Source organism: Mytilus galloprovincialis, chromosome 13 (genome assembly GCF_965363235.1).
Source record: "Mytilus galloprovincialis chromosome 13, xbMytGall1.hap1.1, whole genome shotgun sequence".
NCBI lineage: Eukaryota > Metazoa > Mollusca > Bivalvia > Mytilida > Mytilidae > Mytilus > Mytilus galloprovincialis.
This window is the reverse complement of record NC_134850.1, coordinates 64,430,623-64,456,472: the sequence shown is the minus strand read 5'-3', so window position 1 is coordinate 64,456,472 and position 25,850 is coordinate 64,430,623. Positions and strand designations below refer to the sequence as shown.

General features: G+C 32.1%; 1 protein-coding gene and 1 long non-coding RNA gene across 3 annotated transcripts; both read left to right on the top strand.

Annotated features, from left to right (window-relative positions):
* The first annotated feature begins 4,615 nt into the window (after positions 1 to 4,615).
* On the top strand, positions 4,616 to 14,726 carry LOC143057693 (uncharacterized). The gene is made up of 2 exons (XR_012972794.1): positions 4,616 to 4,763; positions 9,146 to 14,726. It is a non-coding gene; the product is annotated as an uncharacterized LOC143057693 (long non-coding RNA).
* Positions 14,727 to 19,166: 4,440 nt separating this feature from the next.
* Positions 19,167 to 25,850, top strand: LOC143057692 (uncharacterized). 2 transcript variants are annotated; one of them, XM_076231054.1, is made up of 3 exons: positions 19,167 to 19,433; positions 22,261 to 23,155; positions 23,861 to 25,850. In XM_076231054.1, the coding sequence occupies exons 2-3, from the start codon at positions 22,303 to 22,305 to the stop codon at positions 25,681 to 25,683; spliced, it is 2,676 nt and encodes an 891-aa protein (XP_076087169.1). In that variant the 5' UTR covers positions 19,167 to 19,433; positions 22,261 to 22,302; the 3' UTR covers positions 25,684 to 25,850. The 2 variants fall into 2 exon arrangements, with proteins under 2 accessions (XP_076087169.1, XP_076087168.1); XM_076231053.1 differs by having other exon boundaries at positions 19,173 to 19,433; positions 22,261 to 25,850.

The following is a 25,850-nucleotide window of genomic DNA, read 5'->3' as shown; positions in this document are numbered from 1 at the left end:
TCCGATTTATTTTTATTGCAAAATGGAAAATCCAGTTTGCAATCGTAAATTCAAATATATGATACGTCAACGTACCGATGTTTTAGTAGATCTGATTCGTAACTTCCTCTCCGAGCGGGGCTGGAACCTGTACTATAGCTAGCTCCTACGACAACAGTTTTGACATGCTTTCGCAAGTTTATTTCCAGTCCCGACAAACTCGTTCGCTAACATAATGTGAATGACAGTATTCCTGAAATACGTAGATGCGCAAGAAGAAAATTGTCACACAATGTATTTTGCTTGATTTTGATTTTGCTTAGGACATGGTGATCACGTACAGTACATATCCAAAGGAATTTAATTTAACACATATATTAAAACAAACGTAATCCTTAAGCCCTGGTCACAACGAACCCACAACACATCTATGCAGCGCCACGACATGAAATATGGTCAAATCGTGGTTCATCTGTGATCGTCGTACGACAGTCGCACGATATTTTCAGCATCGTGGCGCTGTCGTGTGTCGTGGGACGAAAATTGAACATGCACCTTTTTTGCTCTGCGTTTTTTTTTTTTTTTTTTGTCGTGTCACTGTCTTGTGGTTGTCCTGAGAGTGACTAACCACAGTCTTGCGACTGTCGTGCGATACACACATTGTCGTGGGTACCAAACTAAACTATTCTAATAAAAAAAGTACGATTATCGCATGACACTCGTGATACAGTCGCACGATTACCAAAGTTCACACGGTGCTCGCACAACATTGATTGTATGTCGTACGACAGCGGTACGTTCGTCGTGGAACATATTTTCGTTTTATTTAGAAAAATACAATTCGGCGGGAATGTCCGTAAACTCCTCCCCGTCCTCCGTCACAGTAACAACGTTATCACCATGATAGTCTCCGACAGTTTCCGAAGCTTATGGTAGGGGTTTTTTTTCGTCTGGTCAACTTCACCCACGGTTACTGATACCGCCTTTCTTTTGTAAATTTTTCTTTTCGGGTGCATCCTTGTTTAAATTCGCAAAACAGTTATAATAGAAACTAATACGAAAAACGTCGTTTATTTGGACCGATATGGTAATGACACTGAACAATATTGAAAGCAAACGTCAAATGGCAGGCAATAAATCGGGCCTTCTTTATAGACTAGTAGTTTGGAGTCAAACGCGTGAGGGACACACGACTGTTGTGCGACAGTCGTTCGACAGTGATACGACAGTAACACGCGCATCCAATAACATGAAAACCTGAAAAATAGCACCAAACAACTCACGATTGATGTATGACTGTTGCAAGACTTTCGCACGACTCACTTGCGACAAACCTACGACAGTACAATAACAATTCTTTTTTCTGTACTGTACCCAGTATCGTGAACATGTCGTAGCTGATGTGACCACTCGAAATATGATTTTGACATTTTGCATGACAGTGCCACGACAATTGTTTTTTAGATCTTCCACGACAAAAAAAAAAATCGTACGATCTGTTGTGACCGGGGCTTTTGATAAAAAAAAATGTGTCCAATATGAATAAAAGGAGGAGTGAGGTTAACGCCGAAGAGACAGCATTCAAACAACACAAAACATTCAAGATATTTAAAGGTCAGCATATTGTCTTCAACAACCAGACTACATTGTATGATTACTTGAAGCTTTAACTCGACTGAATATAAAAAAGAAGATGCAGTATGATTGCTATTGAGATAACTTTTTACAATAGACCAAATGACACAGGAATTGTAGGTAGCTATATAGATATAGGAAGATGTGTTGTATGTGCTAATGAGACAACTCTCCATCCAAATAACAATTTTAAAAAGTTAACCATAATAGATCAATGTACGGCCTTCAACACGGAGCCTTGGCTCACACCGAACAACAAGCTATAAATGGCCCCAAAACTACTAGTGTAAAACCATTCAAACGGGAAAACCAACGGTCTAATCTATATAAAAAAACATGAAACGAGAAACACGTATAAATTACATAAACAAACGACAACTACTATACATCAGATTCCTGACTTAGGACAGGTGCAAACATTTGCAGCGGGATTAAACGTTTTAATGGTACCAAACCTTCTCATTTTTTTCTGAAACAATAACATAACATCATAACATAGAAAAACACACGATAAAATATCAATTGGCAGGCTTAACTCAATCAAAAATAGTCTATATAAATAAACAGCGAATAAATCATATAGAAACTATCCATTATCTGTTACATGTTTCATCGAAAAATTACATAACTTACCAAACAATCGTTAATATTTTGCTTAAAACCGACTTTAACAAGGTCCATACTTTGGAACATATATATATGCATATTTGGGTGATATAAATTAGCTTTTATAGACTCCAAACCACATATCTTACACTTTTACTGTTGATAAGTTTAACAAATACTGATTTACATAAAAAAAAAAACACACAAAACATCCAGTGCATAGTAAACATGCTATGATATCCATAATAAAAACCTACAACATTTAAATTACAAATTTGCACTTTACAGTAATAAAGAATGCCGTTATCTGAATGTTTTGGTCCTAACTATGATATTGAGGGCTAAGGAATATTTAGGAATGAAATAGATTATTTACATCGTATACATAAATCCTTTTTTTAAAGAAATACCTCAATACTTGATCGAAAGAAGCAATGTGATTCTATGTCGGTTTTCTTTTCAACGACTGACATTATGTACCACAAAGTGACATAATTTTTTGTCATTGTTTAGTATACAATGAATGGGAAATAATTCAAGAACAATTTACCGTTATTGTGGTCAGATAGAGTTGTCTCTCCTTTTTCGTTCTTTCTTCAACTTTATCTTATAGACTGTTGACAAATATTGCAATCACGTTCATTACCAATATAGATTAAAAACAAAGCAGTTAGTAATATGTAAAACACCTACAGTTCAATATAAGATCATAAAAGTAAAAAAAAAAACTGTACATTGCCTTCGTCTATAACATTGTTTATGATCAATTTGTGTTTTTTTAATCTCAACTAAGGGTAAACAAGATAAGTGCATGTTGTTGAATAATTGTTTACGACCTGAAAGTTAAAACTATATCATCGACAGAACTGTATTAAGCTGTATACACTATGGTTGTGAGTTCGAACTTAGCTTGTGAAAGAGGCGTTTGACTTCAGGATATTCAATTTTCCTGTTGATGGTGTGTGTTACTCTCCTGGCAATATGACTTTCTAAATCAAATTAAGCATTTTACAAAATGTGATTGTGATCCAAATAAAGTTTGAAAATATTAGTTAATTTTTTTTATAAAATATGACATTTTGGACAAGTTAAGCATGCAAATTTTTTCCAAACAATTTTGAACGATTTTTTTTTATTTAATTTGTTGTCTCTCATTTGTCTGCCAATTAAATTGTCCCCCGTGAAAATAAGAAAATTAGAATATCACGCAGTTAATTAGCTCTTATATAAATGGATTTTTTGGTAAATGGAATATGAAAACGATACATGTATATAAACATAACGGGACGAAAAACCGATCACACATAACCCACATCATAATGTACAAATACAAACATAAGCCGTTTGAGAGCTTTTTACCAAATATAAATGATATATACATTGTACATAAAATTAAACACAGAACATACAGATGATATATAAGCAGGAAAGTATTCCGAATGCGTAGAAACAGCACAGGCATATTGAGATACACGCAAAGCATTTCCAAACTACACATCTAAACAAACAACTACAATTGAAGCACAACTACAAATTAAGCACAAACATTCAAATGTAAGTACTAGCTTTATCTATATTACAATGTTATTTTCGTTATTAGCCAATTATTTAATATTCAAATAGTTAGCATACTACGTAGCCACATCGATCATATTTCGCCTGTATTAATTATCTAGTAATTCAAAACCAGATCAAACTGATGACGCCCGCACATTTAAACTAGTAAACATGTGTCCGACTTACATGTAAAAAATAGTCAAAATATATGTGGTTGCAACCTTGTGAAGTCATGGTGTTTTGCAAATAGAATTAGTTTGCCTGTATTTTACTGTTGCATGCGGTAAAAGAGTACAAAATAATATTTCCTTGTGACAAATTAACTCGATTGGTCCGATTAAGGGACAAATAAAACTATTTTGATACAGAGTAGTGGTATTTTATTATATACATATCTGTTTTAAAAAAGTATTTGTATACATACTGGACCTGTTAAGAGAAACATATAGGTTTTAAAACGTGTTTTTTTGTTATTTGCTTTTGGTTTTTTTTGGGGGAAAAGGGGGGGGGCGGGGCGGTTACATCGTTAGAACAAACATTTCATATCTTCTATTTTTGCTAACTTCTACGTCATCTGATGAACATATCATCTTATTTGTAGTCATACCACATCTTGTTATTTTTTTATTGTTGAAATTACACACCTGAATAAGTAGATCTAAATTGTAACCAAATGTTTGACATGTGGTTAAAAGATATAACTCTAGTACAATGTAGTTGTATGTATAATAACATAACTGTCATACTAGGGTTTATTTTCATTCAAATTCACTTACAATGTAAAGAACTTTAAAATTTTAAAGATTGTTTGATCGTGATGTTTAAACGCGGTCCTTTATTTCGCTGCGTGAATATTTTAAGAATACATTATAATACTATATATGTACATGAAGAGGAAGGGATTTCCCCGTAAAATACTTCCGGATAGTATACATCTTTTTGTACTTGTAAACCTTGAAAAGATTTTTGAAGTCGTACTTTATCAGGTAAGTAATTTATTAAAAGAAATTCTTCATACCCACATAAATAACCGATGATTATGAGGACACTTTTCTGTGACAGCATCATCACAACACAAATAGAAATATGGAGTTTTAAGAATGTTGGGACTAAGGGGACGACCATTTGATATTGGGGGGGGGAGGGGGGGGGGCAGGAGGATTTTTTTTTGGATCGGTTATTTATTTTTGTAAACTAAGATGACATGTTTTCTTTTTTCTGCACTATTGAAGCAAGATTTTTCATTTTCATTAAAGCAAGGGACTGATTATTTATTTTCACAACTGTATTTGTAATATTTAACCAGAATTAATCATCATTCTCTGCAGCCAAGAATCTTCTATATTCCCAACTGCATATACATGTATTGCTTCCATACACTATATTAAAGATTGATTGTATCTAGCCTATTTTAAAAGTATTGGCAAACATGGTATGCCGATCGGAGCGAGGCAATTTTTTTAAGGGTTTTGGAGTCACTAAAGAAGCTTTAGAAGAAATAATGCAAAATCATGCCTTCTGGGTGTTCCCCAGACCCTTTCTTATTTTTGGTCTCAAAGGAAAATGTATACATTCAGTGTAAGACTTTAGTTTTTAGGGACAACATCAATAGACCAATATGCATGATAAAGCAAAAATGTAATTCACATAGTTGAAGTCTTGGGCTTCTGTTTTTTAAACTCATGATCAAGTTAATAACAAAATTACTAAATTACAAAAGGAATGCAACACTAACAGAATACAGAAGGCCAACCAATGAAAAAAAGAAATATTGATCCCGAAAAATCAGGGGCTACGTCTTAGGGAGAACAGAACTTGCTTCTTGCAAGGCACTCGACGTGAAAACAATTTGATATGGAGACAAGCGTTTGGTTTTGAAATTTTGTACATGAGGCATTTGCCTCAATGTAGTTACGGCCCTGTAATAAAAGTGAGGTAAGTGTTTCCGAGAAAACATTCCTCAAGTTAAATGAAGCCAATTTGCAGACATTTCAAGTATATTTAAATAATATTTATACTTTTATTATTAAACAATTTGGGCAGTGTTTCTGAAAAAAGATGAATTTATGAAGAATCTGGAGCCATCTCATACTATCGATTAGACCTGCTGAGTTATTTATTTTCAATACATTGCAAGTCAGGTAATTTATTTTCAAACTACCACAGAACAAACCATTTATTTTTGTAATTATCAAGGGCGAGTTATTTATTTTCAAAATCCTCCTGCCCCCCCCCCCCTCCCCACAGAATATCAAATGGTCGTCCCGTAATCATATTTTTATCATAAAATTGAGAATGGAAATGGGGATGTGTCAAAGAGACAACAACCCAACCAAAGAGCAGATAACAGCCGAAGGCCACCAATGGGTCTTCGGCGTGTCTTCAATGTATATTTTGAATATCTCCGTATTTTCATGCTTTGCATATATGGAATTTGTATTATATAAATTTGCTGTTACACAGTTTTTAAAATGATTTAAATTAAGGAATGTATCTCCCTCGTGCAAAGCTCTGATTCCTTGCCCGGCATTGGCTATACTTTTTTTTCCTATTTGGTTTATTATAGCTCTTCGTCCTTCTTACTAAGCTTTGGATTTTCAAATATTTTGAGCATCACTGAAGAGACATTGATTGTCGAAATTCGCAACTGGTGCAGAAAAATTTGTACGGTACTACCGTGTATGTTTTATTGCCATAACATACATGTAACCGATAAAATAAAATAAAAATATAAGTTAGAAGATGTGCAATCTAATTAAAAACCGATCTCTCATCGCTCCTGTTTCTGATATGTCGCGTGGGAGATCTAACGAAACCCGCTTTGAGGTCACATGTGAGTGACCTCGTAGGTGTGTCTTTTTCGACCAATGAAATTGAGTCTTCCACGATCTTGGAAGTTTAACGTAAGGCAAAGGGATGTAACTCATTTTATTTACGACGAAATCGTCAGTCAAAATAATTCATAAACTTTTTTGATTGGCTTATTAATAGGTCGTCAACTCATTTGCATATCTTTATAAATTCATAACTATTAGTTCACTCACATGTGACCTCAAAGCCGGTTTCGTTAGATCTCCCACGCGACATATCAGAAACAGGAGCGATGAGAGATCGGTTTTTAATTAGATTGGAAGATGTGCGGTGTGAGTGCCAATGAGAAAACTCTCCATCCAAGTCACAGTATATAAACTAGATGTGTCAAAACGACACGAATGGCCCCGTTCCAAAAATTTGAAAAATCTGCAATTACAACAACACATGTGGACACAAAGAAGATGGAAGTCTCACATATACTAAATCTGCTCAAAATCTTCAGGCCTTAAAAAAAAACCATATCACTGACATTTTCAACAGTTTCTAAAAGTCCAAAGCCCGTAATTTCGACAAAAACTAGTAAAGCGGAACGAAACTCAAACTTGATCTGTAACTCATCATGGTTAACTCACATACCAAAAATCAGTCCAATATCTGAAAGCGTTTTGAAAAAAAGTCCGTATAACTGTGATTTTCAACAATTACCAAAGTCCAAAGCCCGTAATTTCGACAAAAACTAGTGAAGCGGAACGAAACTCAAACTTAATCTGTAACTCATCATGGTTAACTCACATACCAAAAATCAGTCCAATATCAAAAGCCGTTTAGAAAAAAAAACAACGTATAATGGTTAACTTTGTTGCGGAATGACGGAATGACGGAATTACGGAATTTCGGAATTACGGAATTACGGAATTTCGGACAAGGGGAATACTATATGTCCCCGACAACTTTGTTACGGGGCCATAAAAATAAACAATCATAGGCTCAATATACATGTGTAGATGAAGAGTTCTTTTCTTCATAATAAAATCCCTATTTTCAAATCTGTGAATAAAATATTTAGCAAAGTTTGTCCTTAAACTTTAAACTTTGCTCAAACCAATTTAACGATGTTATATTTAGCATTGTATTGTTTATATAATATTGTATTTGTCACACCCATGTGATGTTTATCTTTATACAAATCTATGACATGTCACTTTTACATGTGTACCTGTGTCTACACACAATGTATCTAGTATATTATGGACCAAAGTATTTCGACTCAAGTTCATTTAATATGAGGATCTGGATGGGGTATCCTTAATTTTTTGGTACATTTTTTATATATATATCAAGGACATTTTTTCTTTCTCTTAAAGACATAATTATAAAAAAGAAGATGTGGTATGATTGCCAATGAGACAAATGTTCACAAGAGACCAAAATGACACAGAGATTAACAACTATAATGCCTTTTTTTATGTTAAGCTCTCATGGAAATGATATATTTTGTTATTTTGTAGTTGTATGATTTCTGTATTTGTTGTACATCTTTAATTTGTGTGATTTGTATTGTAGAGCCTAATTCTTTTATTTTTAACAGTTATTTTTATATTTTTTATTATTCTATATTTTTTAACTTATTTTATTTTGCTCATTTTCTCTGTTTCTAATTGTTTTCGACCAATTTACCTTTTCTGTATGATTTTAAAAGACAAGTGTTAGATACTACACAAAGTACGAAGTTGAAGAGCACCGAATGCAATTTGTATCTTAAAATTATTCGAGACCCTCTTTGATAAAACATAGCATTGCGTAATGAGAACGTAAATGTGTTTTAAAGAATTCACTTGAACTCACTATTAAAATTTGCATTTTACTACTGTACTCTAAAACAACATATTAAATAACCACAAAATCTAAGCTATTAAAGTTACAAATTTATGTAAATTGAGCCTTTCAAGGTTTAATTTCAGAAAAAAAGGTACATATCAGGTTACGACAGAAAATGTTATAAAAGAATTTTAGATAAAGAATAAATCTGATTTCCACAACCATAAACTTAACAGGCTATCGATATGTTGTCGGTCCTGATCTTCACATAATTTAGCATTGATTAATTGTAAAATGAATTTGACTCTACTAGGGACCCTCCGCATCTTCAACAGTTTGTCGGTCCTGGTCTTGAAGTCATAAAAATCTCTTCAGTGCTCGGAGAACAAAAATCATACTCGAAACATTAAAACCCAGCAATTTGATTGGTTGATTTTAGAGTATTAGTACTGACTCAAAGTTTTATGACTTCAAAGCCTGGTCTTGGTCTTCATTTAGAATTCTACGAAGAGTTACTACTGCAGTTAAGCATACGCTGTGCCTGAATGATCTCAATCTTGAACTTTTAATCAATGAAAAAATTCTTCAATCTTTATTTGTGTTTATCTTGACTTATGCTATGAATTTCAAAAAAAACATTCAGTACTGTTCCATTTATTTTTTAATTTTTTAATTATAATCCTAAAATCTGTGATGAGTTTTCATACGTATAAATATATTTCTTTTCCGTTTTCAGGTTACCTCCTTCAAATGTCATTGTTTATTCTAGTGTACACGTACGAAGATCATGGCCAACATGATGATAATCATCTGTTTACTAATTTCTACAGTTCCGAAAGTTGAAAGTGATGTGCAATGCAAGACAGATCTTAAACCTTTTACGCATCCTCCGCTTTTCAGTTTACATTCACAAACTATTGAAAGTGTTGGACGACAAATACATATTCTTTCACCTTCTAACTGCAGTGTAAATGTAACGAATATCATTTCCAATTTTGATTTTCCTACCGATAGCAAACGTGTTGGAATGTTTGTCTTCTACTGCCATCATCATATTAAAGTTTCTTTTGATGGTTTACACATATCAGTGGTTCAGTCAAATGTGATAGGATATGTCCAGCTGATGCAATGCCAGTTTGACGTAGAAGAAATGGATTTATTTCTAAGCATAACAAACTCCCGTGTATTTTCTATAAAAATTGGGAACTTTTATTCTCCGGATCACCAAAACAAATCTGCTTCGTGTAAAGGATTCAAGCGAATTGTTTCCGTCAGTCTAGAGTCCATAAACAATGATATAATGAGTTCTATAGAAAACTTGTTTAATTGTAATGATGATACTTTCAACGTGAAAGAGATATTAATTGGTCAGTGCACGGGACAAATCAATCAAACTATAATACGTCAAAAGTTTCCAGATTTGCAGACGCTAAGCCTTGTAGATTGTAATGTAAGTGGAACAGTGGAATTCCCATGGGCAACAGACGTGTCTCCTCTTCCCGATAATTTATCTAGATCGGATTACATGCAGGATCATTATAGTAAGTCTTTACATCTAAATTTCCTCCGAACATCTTTCGAAGGCAGCTAACGCTAACAAATAATGAGATAACTGGACAACATCAAGTCAAAATGTATGGTTTATTGCAGTTTTTCAAAGTTTCAAATAATAATATATCCGAAATTGATGACAACCTGTTCAGTAATGTTCTAGGACTTCAGGTTATTGTGATAACCAAAGTTGGGCTACGACTCATTGGAAAATCGACGTTTTCAGGACAAAACAAATTGACCTATCTTGACCTCAGGAATAATGAAATCACTGATTTACCATCGACAGTATTCAATCAGGTACCAAGCCTTAAATATATTACTTTATCGCACAATAACTTACAAAACTTACGTGAAAAACTTTTTAGTGACCTTGAACAATTACTCCAAATAAACTTAGAAAACAATAAGATAGCTGAAATTACAGATGGCGTGCTTCCAGTAAACAGTGTAACGCTAAAAACTCTTAAATTGAATAATAATCCGTTGGTGGAGTTCCCGGTCTCTATTTTGTACATACGAAATCTAAGAAAAGCTGAACTTAAGTCAACAAACATATCTTTCAGCAATCTGACAGCTCTCCTTGAAAAAGTTGATGCTAGTTCGCTTCTTAGAAGTGTTAATCCATCAAGCAGCTCGATTGAGAGTGATGTTTTACAGACAACCGATGAATGGAGAATAGTCGACCTAACCGGAAGTAGAGTTAGTGGTTTCTTTATTGATGATGATATGTGCTGCCATGCAAGACGTGTTATGTTGGTAATCCTGAAGCATTTTAAATTTGAAATAAAAGAAAACCACTTAACCTGTTTTTCGGATATTATACCATTTAACAAATTAATGCAAAATTTTACAGAGAGTAGATATTGGACAGGAAACGAATACTTTTTTTCTGATTGGTTATGTGAATATCCAAAGGAACTTGAAGGGAAGTCCGTTCTCTCAATTCAAGCAGAGGAAACATATTCACAAATAGATATTTTTGAATGTCCAACTTTATGTGAGTGCTACTTCCGAGAAGTATATAATGTGACTATTGTTAACTGCAGAGGCGTAGGACTCAATGAACTACCAAACACTATGCCCTCTAGCGACTTGGATCTCTGGTTAGAGAATAACAATATATCGAAATTAATTTTCCGAAGTTACTTGTGCAATGTGCGTCAACTGATCCTATCGCACAATATAATAGAGCATATTGATCATAATATTTTCCCAAATTTGGAAAAGTTAAAGATTTTAAAGCTTGACAACAATCTGCTTACTCACGTACCAAAAAGTATTGATGTTTTACAGCTCAATACACTCTGCCTTAAGAACAACCCCTTTGTTTGTGACTGCCGAACATTATGGTTCAAAAAGTGGTTGTTAAGAAATGTTTTTTTAATTGACAACCTACGAGAGGTCAATTGTATTAGTGAAAGCGAGAATGGACATCAAATTATTTATGTCCCAGATTATAAATTTACATGCAAGAAACCCTCTGTGTTTCATCATTATACAAAACCAGTCGCTGCAGCTACATCAGTTATCTTAATTATTGGGGTGATTACATTTTTGTTAGTATATTATAGACTGGAAATCAAAGTTCTTTTATATGTCAATTTCGAATGGCATCCTTTTGATCGCGGGAAACTTGATCAAAACGAAATAGTAGATCTGACAATAATACACGCTGTAGACACGACAGAATTTGTCGACGAGCAGTTGGTTTTACCGTTGCAACAATTAGGTTTTGTTATTTGTAGCCAGGCAAATGATTTCATTGCTGGATATTCAGTGCATGAAAACATCTCCTCGGCAGTATTTTATAGCAAGCACGTGCTTCTCATACTGTCGGAAAACATGATATCCGATTCAATTTTATTAGATTTGACTTTGGCAGAATGCCAGGAGAAAATGAAAGTGAATAGAGCAAATTTTCTTCTAGTTACGAATATCGCACCAACTTCCAGAGTTGCCAAATTAAACAAAGACTTACAAAAATATATACAGCTGCATCAACATTTAAACTGTAAGGGATCACTATTTCTTAGTAAAATACGATATATTTTGACTTCATATCAAACTAGTGGAAGTAAAGCCATGATGGCTGATTTAAATCACAGGCGGTTACTTCCTATAAAGGATACTCTGCAATATACCAAAGACCATGAATACGATTTATTCTTTTGTTATTCAAGCGATGAACGTGATTATTGCCAAAACAACCTAATACCTCAATTAGAACGGGAATCGTACAGAATTTGCACTCCGGATAGTCATTTTCATCCAGGGGACTATTTATTGACAAATATTGGTCTCGCTGTCGAATCCTCGTCTCATACAATTTTCGTTACCTCAAACCATGATTCATTTGATGAATTACAACTATTTGTGTTTCAAAAGGCAATAGAGAAAACACGTTTAAAAAAATATAATCATTTGATAGTTATATTAATTCAGGGAAAAACTTGTCCACCAGGAGAAAAAGATATAAACGAATATTTTCATTCTTTTGTATACTTAGATACCACAGACAAACATTTCTTTTCGAGATTAAAAACGTCGATACTCCAACCAAATGAAATAGACGTTTCCAATGTGAACATTCGAAATGGAATAGAAAATACTTCTATATGAAAAATCTGAATAGTTTATCATGTAAAATAAACACGTGTTACATGAAGGATCGATGTTGAATATTTGTCTCTTTAGATTTTCCTGGTAAGGATTTATTCTTTTATTTGATCAAAAGCTACTTATATACAGCATTACAATTATGGGGGAAGGATTATGAAAGTGTATTTCAAAGTTGCGCTACATGTGTGCTTAACCAAACTTAATATCTGCTTTATTTCATGTTCAAATTTACTTTCACTTTGGATTCTATTTCCAGTTTTAACACAATACTCTTTATTTTAATGAATGCGTATGCTAACACTTTCACACATAAAAGTCTTAGAGCAATTACCTTAGTAAGGTGCACATTAATCGACCGTCTGCTAGTGTAAATGTCACAAAATTCAGATGGTCACTTCTATAGGACTCAATCCAAGTGTGTTGATATTTGAAGCAGTCCTTGACCAAATATGTGTAGGCTTACGCTTGCAATGATTCTTGCAATACTTAACGTATTCAACATAGTATTCGTTATATAATAGATAATTAAGTTTGATAAAGTTATCAATGAGACAACAACAAACAGTCAAGAATGAAAACAACTACAAATGGTTGGTCATCTAATGGCATTTCTTAATGAGCAAAATGCTTACCGTTTAATCACGTATAAAATGTCATGTCAAAACAAAATGTGGAAAATGTGGTATGTTTGTTATTCTCATTGGATTTTGTCTAATGCTAAGTCCGTTTCTGTGTGTGTTACATTTTAATGTTGTGTCGTTGTTCTCCTCTTATATTTAATGCGTTTCCCTCAGTTTTAGTTTATTACCCCGATTTTGTTTTTTGTCCATGGATTTATGAGTTTTGAACAGCGGTATACTACTGTTGCCTTTATTTATTCAAAAACATTGAATATTTTTTTTACCCCAAACGTTCAATGTCAGAAGCTGGAATTAATGGCCCTGCAGCAAATTTTACCAAAATTACCAACTGATCAGACCAGATAAAACAGAACAGCACCAGATTTGAAACAATATATCTGCTAATCATTTATTTGTTAAAAGAAATTAACTGAGGCACCTTCTTTGATATTACTAAATATACATTTAGAGAAGCAGTATCTGCTTCGTCTGTGGTGATTTCAAAGTGTATATTAGTAGAATTAAGAGAGTACCATAATTGTCGTGTTTTAACATTGTTACAACAGGAAGTCTTGAATAAACCGAGTGATTCACAAGCACTAACACTCCCCGTTTGTTTGTCCACTCAAACAAATGGGACTACTTGGAATGTAACAATCTATAGAGGTACAGATTAGACGACTGTTCTTGTAGGAAAAATCCAAGACTGCGAAAACAAGCCAAAATGTTTCGAGCCGAATAAAAATACAGCTGATATCTATATACATTAAACAGTTTTTGTCTTTATACTGAAATTAATTTTGTACATTTTTTCCATATCAGAATCATTGAATTTATCTTCAAAAGAAATCGAAACGAATTAAACACAGACCGCAATGTTGATCCCACTTGAACTGTGACGTTAACAGAAATTTTATTTAACCGTTCGCTCGCAACAGTAGTAGGATACTAGTATACTATATACGTCTTGTATACAAATTCGCCTCGTGGTATATGTACACCTGTATTAGTATAGTAGAAATGTCGATTGCAGGATAACATGTAGTCTATTGTTAGAAAAAGTTAATGTCGCTAACCTCGTTTCACTTTTTATACAATATAAAAACCTTATCTGATCTGTAGTATTGTCATTACAGAAGGTTGAATACACTATTTTGTTTTCATCTCGTTTTTCAATTTATTGATAAGAATAAGAATATTTATTATTCCAATCAAGGGCCCTTGATGGGCAGCATAACATGTACACATGAAATAATACATCATGATTTGTAACAGAAAAACATTTTTATATAATAAAATGAAACATTAAAAAAAGTTCAGACAGATGTTATTATCTTCATTCTATAAAAATCATATACATTAAATTCCAGGCAGGATCAGAACCATAAAATCATTACAATTATCATTGTTATTACATACATTAATTAACATTTCGTCTAACATCTAGACATGTAATAATATAGCTCCCTAAATATTTAAGTACAGACAAATTTTCATTAGTAAATAACCAAACAAATTTTGGCTCATTTGAAAGATGTATAAAATTAGGACAAATACAGTTTATCTCCTTAAAAAATATCTCCCTATCATTTTTGTATGCTGGAAAACTAGTTATAAAATGTTGTTCATCTTCAACCAGATTTAGAGTACATTTCTTACAAAGCCTTTGATTTCTTTCTATATATAATGTTATACCTGTCTCTTTCTATTTTGAGATCATGTGCACTGATTCTAATTTTACATATGGCACTTCTCAATTGAAAATTGTTTAAAGATAGATACATTTCTTTAGAAAAACAAGTTATGAGTTTGAAATAAGTATCTAATTCACTACTCTGTGCATCTGTTCTTTTTGTGTTCCAAAATTTTACAAAACTATTACAAAGTTTTTGCTTAACTGACTTGATAAAAAAGTTGAGCTTCACCTCCAAATTATGAATATTCAGCTTTTTAAAAATGAAATGTATGGATGAATACTAGCATTCAATATTATTATTAAACATGTTTTTGTTACACATATAGGTATCATACAGTGAACCATCTTTCATATTCTTTATTCTAAACCAATATTTTAGCATTGATAATACAACTGAAAAATATAAAGGGAATCTACCAAGCTCTCCTAGCACAGCTAGGTTAGAAGACTTTTTGTTTACACCTAATATTTACTTCATATATCTTAAATTGGATTTATCTAAAAAAAATCATTCATATAAATGTGCTGTAATAAATATTCACTTTCTTTCTGACATGCTGCAGAGCTAGTTTCAAACATACTTGTAATTTCACTGTTATACATTAAAATAGGTTTTATTGTATGGTCATATATTTGTAATAGAGTAGAAATACTTGGATTGGAAGACGAAAAGATCTTTGCAATTTGAATATAGCTTTTAGTGATTTTTTGTATAATTCTTCCTGTCCTTGCTTAAAAAGTCCACTAGATATAAATTTTAAACCTAAATACTTATAATTGTTAACACATTCTATTGTATCTTTTTCGAAATAAAATATTCTTTTAAAAGTTTACCAGGTTAGTTAAATTTAATAACTTTGGTTTTAGATAGATTGACCGCTAAACACCATTTAGTACAAAATTTTGATAAATCATCAAGTCGTTTTTGAAGACCTGCCTTGGAACTAGAAAAAATAACAATATCATCTGCATACATGAGGCAGTCAATCCTGCGACGATTTATATCAACAGCATCTTGTCTTTCTTTAAATGCATCCGGTAAATCGTTTATAAAAATCTTGAAAAGGTTTGGACCTAAAACATCCCCTTGCTTTACTCCAATTTGAGAATAAAAATTAGGAGTAAGCACATCACCTATTTTAACACATAATTCACTTCTATTGTACATGTCGCTCAGGATTGCATAAAAGTTACCACCTATATCATGTTTTAATAGCTTATAATTTAAACCAGAATGAATGACTTTGTCAAACGCTTTTTTTTAAATCAACAAAGCAAGCATAAAGTTTCCCAACTTTCATACTGGTGTACTTATCCATTATAGTTTTTATTATCTTAATTTATCGTTATGTTAAGTAGTTTTTAGAAAAATGGGGATTTTTAACAAAACAATGATCTTTAAGTTTAAAACTACAAATACACACTCCGATTTCTTTTTCTCGATGAAGCTGATGATTTATTTTATTTGTACCTTGTGTGTTATCCTTCTGTTTATGATATTACTTAAAATTGATATGCAGGCAATATCCTTCTTTGAGGGAATGACAATTTTGTTTAAAACGTGTCCCGTTTACAATTGCTTTATCACATTTAGTGATTGATGTCATCATGATACTAGCCATGACTTTGATTCTTTTGTATCATTAACGCTTGAAATAGATAAGAAAAGAATTTGTTGTTAAAATAACCTTTTTAAAATTTTACGTAAACGGTTATTTACCGAAGAATGGTGTTTGGTTGATTATATTGTGTCACTTTATTCTTTAAACCACTAAATCCAGGTAAAGAAAAATCCGGTTGTCTCGCCTTAGTTGGGTTCACAAAATATATGTTATAAAATGCTTGCAAGAGTTTTCTTAGTGTGCATATTTGTGTTTCAGCTACTTTTAAACATTTGTGTGTTTCATTTGCAACATTTTCCATCGAATAGTTAGAACTAGTTCCAAATCATTCAGGTCAATTTTTGTATCCAAGTGCTAATACTATATCAGCAAAATCATAAGGTATGGCAAAATATATGGGACAAAATATTATCTATATGAACCTCTTATTTATATTTAATTGATTATTCTATGCTAAATGAACAAAATATAAATACTGCATAATACGTTATGTAGTATAATTGTCTTGTCGCAATACATACATAATTATGCGCAATAAATATGTCACATCAGAAGTTTTAAAATAATTGTCTGTCTAACGAGAACCTGTCAACTAGGATTTCTCATAGACAAAAATAAAAGAGTTTATAGTAACATCTTGTCATTCCATCCTTCAATAAAAGTGTAAAAACAAAATGTTATCGTATGGTTACTGTTATATCACTTGCTTCATTAGAATGAACCTTACATATATGGGTGATATATTTTAGGAAAATAAGCTTATTTATGTCAAGGTCAATAGGTCAAGGTCAAGGTCAATGTACACACAAATAAAATATGTGGAAAATTTATTCGACACTGAACTGATTTATAACATCATTTCTAAATATCCATAGGCGGTAATGGTAAAAAGTAAAATCACAAAAATACTGAACTCAGAGGAAAATCTTATCGGAAAGTCCATAATCACATGGCAAAATCAAATGATAAAACACATCAAAAACGAATGGGCAAGAACTGTCATATTCCTGACTTGGTACAGGCATTTTCAAATGTAAAAAATGGTGGATTGAATCTGGTTTTATAGCGCTAAACCTCTCACTTTGTTGACAGTCTCATCAAATTCCGTTATACTTACGACGACGCGCGAACTAAACAGACATAATAAATAAAATAGTCAAAATATGGGTACAGCAGTCATCATCGTGTAACAATTCTAAAAGGAACAATTTAACAGAACACAAAAACATCTATCTACAAACGTATTCATTGATTCGCGTTTCTGACGTCAAAAATTTTTATACGTCACATATTTTTGTGGTACAATGTTTATACAAACAATTTAAAATTTTCACATGGGCACTGTTAGCATACAGGGTTAAAAAATCAAAAGTATGTAAGACTTAATTACAGAGATAGACCGAGATTTAAAATAGTCCAAAAGTTCTATGGAATTTATAAGAATCCACAAATAGTTCATTCCACTACAAGATGGAATAATTTTGACGTTTGTGGTTAATTTTTCGGGGTACGAAGTGGGATTATTTTCTCCGTTGATTAGCACACCCGAACATCCCTTTGTGATGCTGCTCCTCGTGGTAAAAAATGCTCTTTTAAACACAATAAGTTCTTTGAAAATTTAATACTTTGAACACATTTAATAGCTCCATAGTTTTAACACTGTGACAGTTATTCTATATGTTCCTCTACTTTCCAAATCAAAACACAAATGGTTAAGCTCAGTCACTTGTTAAAAACAGAAACATGCCCAATATCACTTCACAGATATTTTTTGTTTACACAGAATTTTTGAGAGTTCCTCATTTTGAGGTGCATAAGGGATATTGAACCAAATAAGTCTTTTTCATATGAATAAATAAAAGTCAATATGAAGATAATCACAGTTTCATGGTATCTCCTATTTTTGTTGTTGAAAAATACGTCCACCAGACATGATACATATGTTGTCAAGCAGGAAATCAAGCATCTTTTTAATCTCAGTTTTAACGTATTTTAAGTTTGACAGGTGATTATTCATAAAGAACGATAAATCACTCCCGTAGTTTAGAAATTAAAATCTACGTCGGTCATTCTTTTTTATGAACAAAGAGGTTTTCTAGTTTGGAATAAGAATACTTGTGTAAGGGGTAGACAAGTCAAATGTTTTTGTATTGTTGCAGTTGGACAAAGACGCAAATTGTATGTATTCTAACTTTCTTTTAATTGAAATTTGGACTATTAGTTTCTATAATATAGATCATTGAACCAAGTCAGGAGTATGGCGGTTATTATCAAATAGTCCGTTTCTATGTACATTGGCGTTAGTTTTTGTAACCATTCAGGGTTTCTGTTGTTCCGTTGTTTTCCTCTTTTATTTGATTTGTTACTTTGATTTTGGGCAGCTGCCCGATCAAAACATGAATATCAAACAGCGGTATACTACTGTTGTGATTTTATACGTATACCATTTCTATATTCTTCCAAGATTTCTTATGCATTTCGTTCTTTTCATTTCTTTGCCAATTTTTGTTTTATTATTTTATTTTGTCTTAAATCTTATTGTTGAAGTCTTGTTTTACTTTTTTTAAAGATTTTATTCTCATCTTTTGATATAATATACGCTCCTTGTGTGATGAAGGAGTGTCCGATGGGATGATTGAATGAAGAGATCAAGTACAACACATGACACGTACGTAATGTGTTTGATTGTTGTCATTTCGACAATCATAATAATCTTACTTAATAGCAACAACAACATTTTTTCAAAAACATATTATCATGAAAAGGTACTTCAACTGTGTAAAACTGATCTAGAGATATAAAAATTCACCTTGAGGATAAATCTACACATACTTCCTATTATGTATTGTAAAACGGAAAGGATTTTACCGATTCATATTTACGGTGGTATATATACACATTGAAAAAAATCAGGTTTGTTTTAGTTTATATATTATTTATAGTACTTTTTAATAGTAGAAATGTATATTAAGGAGTTGCTTTTTGCGTTAAATAAATTTACTACATAGTCTTTTAAGTTGAAAATGTTTGTTTAGTAGCCAAACGTAAATCAAATAGTGAAATATGTTGAAAAGGAAATGCAAAATTAAAGACAAAGACGATGTGTTTTGTTTGTGGTTGAATTCTGACATTCAGTACACTCAACTATGAACATGATTTTTTTTTAATTTAAAAGCTAAATATAGGCTTAATTGTGTAATGCTAACAATAACAATCGTGAAATATCTCCTTTTTATATTTTCAAATTTGTTTGCCATGATAATTTCTTATACATGTTATATGTCTTATGCATTCCATATTTACAAAATCTCACCTTAAAACAAACGGGTAATTGGATGTCATTGAATTTCGAATTGATTTTTATTGATAGTTTGTTAAGTGTATTACGTACTATTAACATTTTATTGTACAAGGTAAAAATATCATGTCTCCACCAGATTAGTGAAGCACATCTAGTAACATATAAATGTGTTGATACACATGAACGACGTGTAACAATTAGATCATCAAAAACATATTTACAATACGATAGTATTTGATCCATATATATGTGGTAACATCTTTTCGTGCTCATGAGGAGTGTCTCAAAAAGTCAAATGACTTACTAGCAAAGCGTGAAATATATCAATTATATGATGGCACCAGAATAGATCCAAAAGTATTTTTTGAAAGAGAACATACCCGCCATATTATGCATTGAATTATTCAGTATACCAGAAACATTCGAAAGTTCTTTTTGTCCAAATTAAATCACTGTCCTGTGTATCTTTAAACCTTGTTTATTCATACTGTTTAAACAGTTACGCTTTGCCAATGATATTTTTAGTGTGTTATACCCTATAGTAAATAACTTAAAAGAGGGGCGAAATATTCCATATAAATCGAAAATAAACTGACAAAACCATGGCTCAAAATGAAAAAGACAAACAGAAAAACAATAGTACACATGACACAACATAGAAAACTCAAGAATAAGCAACACAAACCACACCAAAAACCAGGGGGAACCTCAGATGTTCCGTAAGGGTAAGCAGATCCTGCTCCACATGTGGCACCCGTCGTGTTGCTCATGTTATAACAAAATAAATATTAAGATATATTAGGCAAAATCTTTCAAACTTTGGGTCTTTCATTCTATTTAACTTCGTACTTTATTCGGATTTTTAACTGTTTTGTTTCGAGCGTCACTGATGATGTTTTTGTATATCAGACGCGCGTCTGACCTTTAAAATTGTAATCCTTGTATCATCCTGTATAACAATAAGGCTTGGACAGAAATAAGCTACATTGATAAATTTAAAAATATATTTCCATGGACCTTTGCATGTATTCAGTTATCGTGTTTTGTAAATTGTAAAATACAGTATAGTGAAATTACTAAAATATTACATTTACAAAAATACATTTCTCACATATTCTTAACTCTTTAAACCTAGTGAATTTTTATAATTGAATTTGTATCCTTTGACAAAAAAAAATATGAAACTTTTTTTTGTTCATTTGAATCATTTTCTCTATTAGAAATTCAAATCTTATCTCATGTAAGTAGAAAACAAGAAATAAAGGAAGTACTTCAGAAACAATATGTTGACACTCTTCTTTCAACTATCCGAACAATTTTAGGGACATTTTGATTGTGTCATTACTCTATTACTATTATAATGTAATTGTGTACAAGTTATACATGTAGGTATAATTTTAATCAAATGCTTCCACAAAAATACAGACCAGCTTATGAACATTATGAAAACATACATCGTTGCACAACAATCGGTAATATACTCAACATTCTTTAAAAGTAAATTTGTTTATTGATTTATATAAAAAAAATAATAACAGATGAAAAAAGGCGAAAGTTATCAAAGATTCTCATGGAGGGTGTGCAAATCCTGCTCCATGTGTGACACCCGCCTTGTTGCTGTACTAAGTATCAAAGTCTAATTCGATGGTTACGTTAAATTTAGATAAGAGACCAATTCACAAAAAAATGTACATGCCAGATATTTTGGACAAGTTTGGGTACCCTACTGGATTTGTATTTATCCCTCAATCATATATGTACTTCAAAACATGTAAAAGATAAAAAAAATATATATATATATATTTTCGCAAACTAGCGATTGTGACACTTGGCCTATTGGTACGAGATTATCACATGAAACGGGGATAGGTGAAAGAATAACATGATTTGTCCCTGAATATGTAAAAAAAATATCAATTTTATATATCAACAGATAATAAATTGTTTAAAATCATTATACTTTCTGTATTTAATATAAAATAGATAATAAAAAAAACAACAGAGAGATTATATCGTTCTTTATGATATTAGTTACCTAAACTACAATACAATTCATAGCAACAAGTATGCTGGTGGATATATCAGTAAGATGCTATGGTAAATTGACACTCTTAGTACAAAAGGTCAATTCGTAACCAAATAAAAGATTAATAAGTATTAGGGTACTTCTAGAATTGTAGAGATTTTATTTCCATTCCTGCAAATTTATATAACATAGTCAATAATTGCCAGCTGCCTGCAATTCAACAACTCACTGTTTGTCTGTGTGTGCCTTATCTTTATAATTTACACAAATGAACCTTTGATTCAGTTCATAAAAATTGATAAATGCATTTATACTGAATTAAAAAACGGCTGCTTTATTTATATTTTTAATGCTTGTGTTACCATAAAGGGTCATTCCATGATTATTTACTAGCTTTAGCAATCTAATTACAGATAGCTTGCAAAGAAATCAAATAAGCGGAATATCAATGGATTATGGGTAATATAGTAAGAAATGCTACTTTTGTAGTGGTATTGACGGTGGCAGCATCAAGTGGCTTTCTGTGTCAAATGGAACTTAAACCGTTTATCTGGCCTTCGCTTTATAATCAAGATTCAAAACCAGTTAATACCATTGGACGATTAATAAAGATTCATTCAGCTGATAATTGTGATTTGAACACAACAGATATTATAAATGATTATAACTTTCCAAATGAAAGTATGACAGTTGGATTTTTTGTATTTATTTGTGATGAATATATCAAGATATCTTTCAGACAGTTAGAAAACGCAACAATTATTTCAAATCTAATGAGCTATGTTCAGCTATACAAATGTAGTTTTGATATAGAAGGTATTGATCCGTTCTTTGTAATAACTAATACACGTGTACTTACAATATTGACAGCTAATTTTACTTCTTTTCAAGCGTTAGATAGCAGGTCATCGTGTCACGGCTCCAGAAATATTCAAGCACTTGGTCTAAACTGTATACACAATGACATAACGAACTTTATACAGTATATGTTCAATTGCAACAATGAAACTTCCAAAGTGAAGGAGATTTTAGTAAGTCAATGCAAAGGAGCTATTAATCAACAAATGCTTCGTAAAATATTTCCAGATCTTCAAACATTAGAGGTTGATAAATGTGATTTAAAAGGAAAAGTGGAATTTCCGTGGTCAATCAACGATGCATTCATCACAGATAATTTATCACGGTCAGAGTATCTACAAAACAATCTTATAAAGTCTTTCCATCTTAATATTCCATACAACATATTTCGGAGGCAGATATCGTTAATAAACAATGGACTTACGACAAGAAGTAGCATACAATTAAGTCGTAAGTTGCACTTTTTCAGAATTTCCAAAAACAACATTTCCTTTTTTGATGAAGATATTTTCAAAAATGTAGAAGGTCTTCAAGTTGTTATATTAACTGAACTTGGATTACGGGAAATAAGAGGACTGACATTTTCAGGGCTGACTGAGTTACTCCATCTTGATCTGAGTAAAAACGAACTAGGTGATTTACCGTCTGGAGTTTTTGATCAGTTATCAAGCCTAACGTTTCTTAGTTTAGCAAACAACAGTTTAACGGTGTTACCGAAGCAAGTGTTCTTTCACCTTAATAAACTGATTTCTTTAGATTTGGGATATAATAAGATACTAACAGTAGGTCAAGAAATATTTCCAGTTAACAGTGTAGCGTTAAACAGTGTCATTTTAAAAAACAATCCACTCAGAGATTTTCCGGTTACATTGCTTTATATACGAGGTCTAAAAACAATTGATGTTCGGTTTACCAATATTAATTTTCAAAATATGACAGCTTTGCTTGAACACGTTGACCCGACCTCACTTATAAGAAGTGTAGAGTCTTCCAGTAGCTCGATTGACAGTGACTATCTACAAACAACAACCACTTGGAGAAAAATTGATTTAAGCCATTCTAATGTCACTGGTTTCCTTATAAAAACTAATGCAAGCGCACATGCAAAACGTATGTTGTTGATAATATTGAAGCATTTCAAATTTGTATTTTTAGCGCAATCTTTCAAATGTTATTCTGATATACTACCTTTCAATAAATTGATGCTAAACTTGACTGAGAGTGGATATTGGACAGGGGAGGAGTATTTCTACACTGAATGGACATGCAAATTACCATTTGAATTCCAAGGAAGAGCTGTTCTTAGACTCAAAGCAGAAGAGACATATTCAGTAGTCAATATAACTGACTGTCCACCTTTATGTGAATGCTACATTCGTGAAATGTTTAATGTAACCATAGTTAACTGTAGAGATAAAGAATTAAACACACTTCCGGAAAATATGCCGAGTGGAATGCTGGATATCTGGTTAGAAAATAATAATATTTCAAAACTCACCGTACGTAAATATTTAGGGAATATACGACAACTTCTTATATCCAACAATAATTTAGGTGAAATAGAACCTGATGCTTTAAAAAAGATGATTAATATAAAACGGTTGACACTGGATAATAATTTACTAATGCACATCCCAGAAAATATCAAAGATTTAGATATCGATGCGATCAGCTTGCAAAACAACCTCTTTGCTTGTGACTGTAATTCTTTGTGGTTCAAAAAATGGCTGACAGTGAATATTGATTTAATTGAAAACATCCATGATATTACTTGTCATAGTGAAAACAACGCGCAACCAATTGTTCTACTCCACGATAATAAGTTTGTATGCCACGATAGAACTGTACATCAATCTTATGTGATTCCCGTTGTCGTAGGAATATTGTTGACTTTTATTGCACTGTTTCTTGGATTCTACTTTAGAGTAGAGATCAAAGTTCTCATTTACGTTACTTTTGAATTACATCCTTTTGATCGACAGAAATGTGATAAAAGGGAGATAATAGACCTGACAATTATTCACGCTAAAGATTCGTCAGAATTTGTGGAAGAAAAATTGGTATTTCCCCTTAAACAAATGCAATTCGTTGTTTTTAGTGTTGCAAACGATTTTGTTGCTGGATATTCTTTGCAGGAAAATGTTTCCTCTGCAGTATTGCAAAGCAAACATGTTCTTCTTATATTATCCGATGAGATGTTTGCAAATACGGTATTAATGGATTATACATGGGCGGAGTGTCAAAATAAAATAAAAGTAAACAGAGCTAATTTCCTGCTAGTAACAAGTGTTACAGAAAACAATGTGGTTACAGCATTAAACAAGGACGTTCAGAAGTATATCAAACTCCATAAACACTTAAAGTACAGAAATGCACTATTTTTAAGTAAAATAAAGTATACATTAAGATCATACTCAAAGAATAATCTAGGAGCTAGTCAAGATAACCTAATGGTTAATATGAATACCAACATAGTATTTCCGTTTGAGAGGGAGCTGAAAATAACGAAAGGACATGAATATGATCTATTCTTTTGTTATTCGTGTGATGAACGTGATTACTGCCAAAACAACTTAATACCACGACTAGAAAGAGAATCGTACAGAATCTGTACTCCGGATAGTCATTTTCATCCTGGTGCCTGTATATTGACAAATATTGGGCTCGCCGTTGAGTCCTCTTCACATACAATTTTTGTGACTTCAAGTTTGGAAACATTAGATGATTTACAATTGTTTGCGTTTCAAAGAGCGATCGAAAAGACACGTCTTAGCAAATACAACCATTTAATAGTGATATTTCTGCAGGATAAGACAAGTAAAATAGATGACAGAGATATAAAGGATTATCTTAATTCTTATGTGTACTTAGATGTTACAGACCGTAATTTTATGGCAAAGTTGAAAAATGCGCTTATGCCGCAAATTAAGGTTAAATTGTCGGATACATATATTATTATTAGAAATGGTGTAACTTAATTTTTTCTGGTCTGAAGATTGCAATATGAATATTATAGCACGCAATGTACTACCTCTCAAGAAACAGCTGATGTGATATTGTTTAACTGATAACTTTGTATTATGTTTGAGAATATTTTAAGTTGTTTGATCTACCAAATGATATTATTAAATCACAGATATATGTA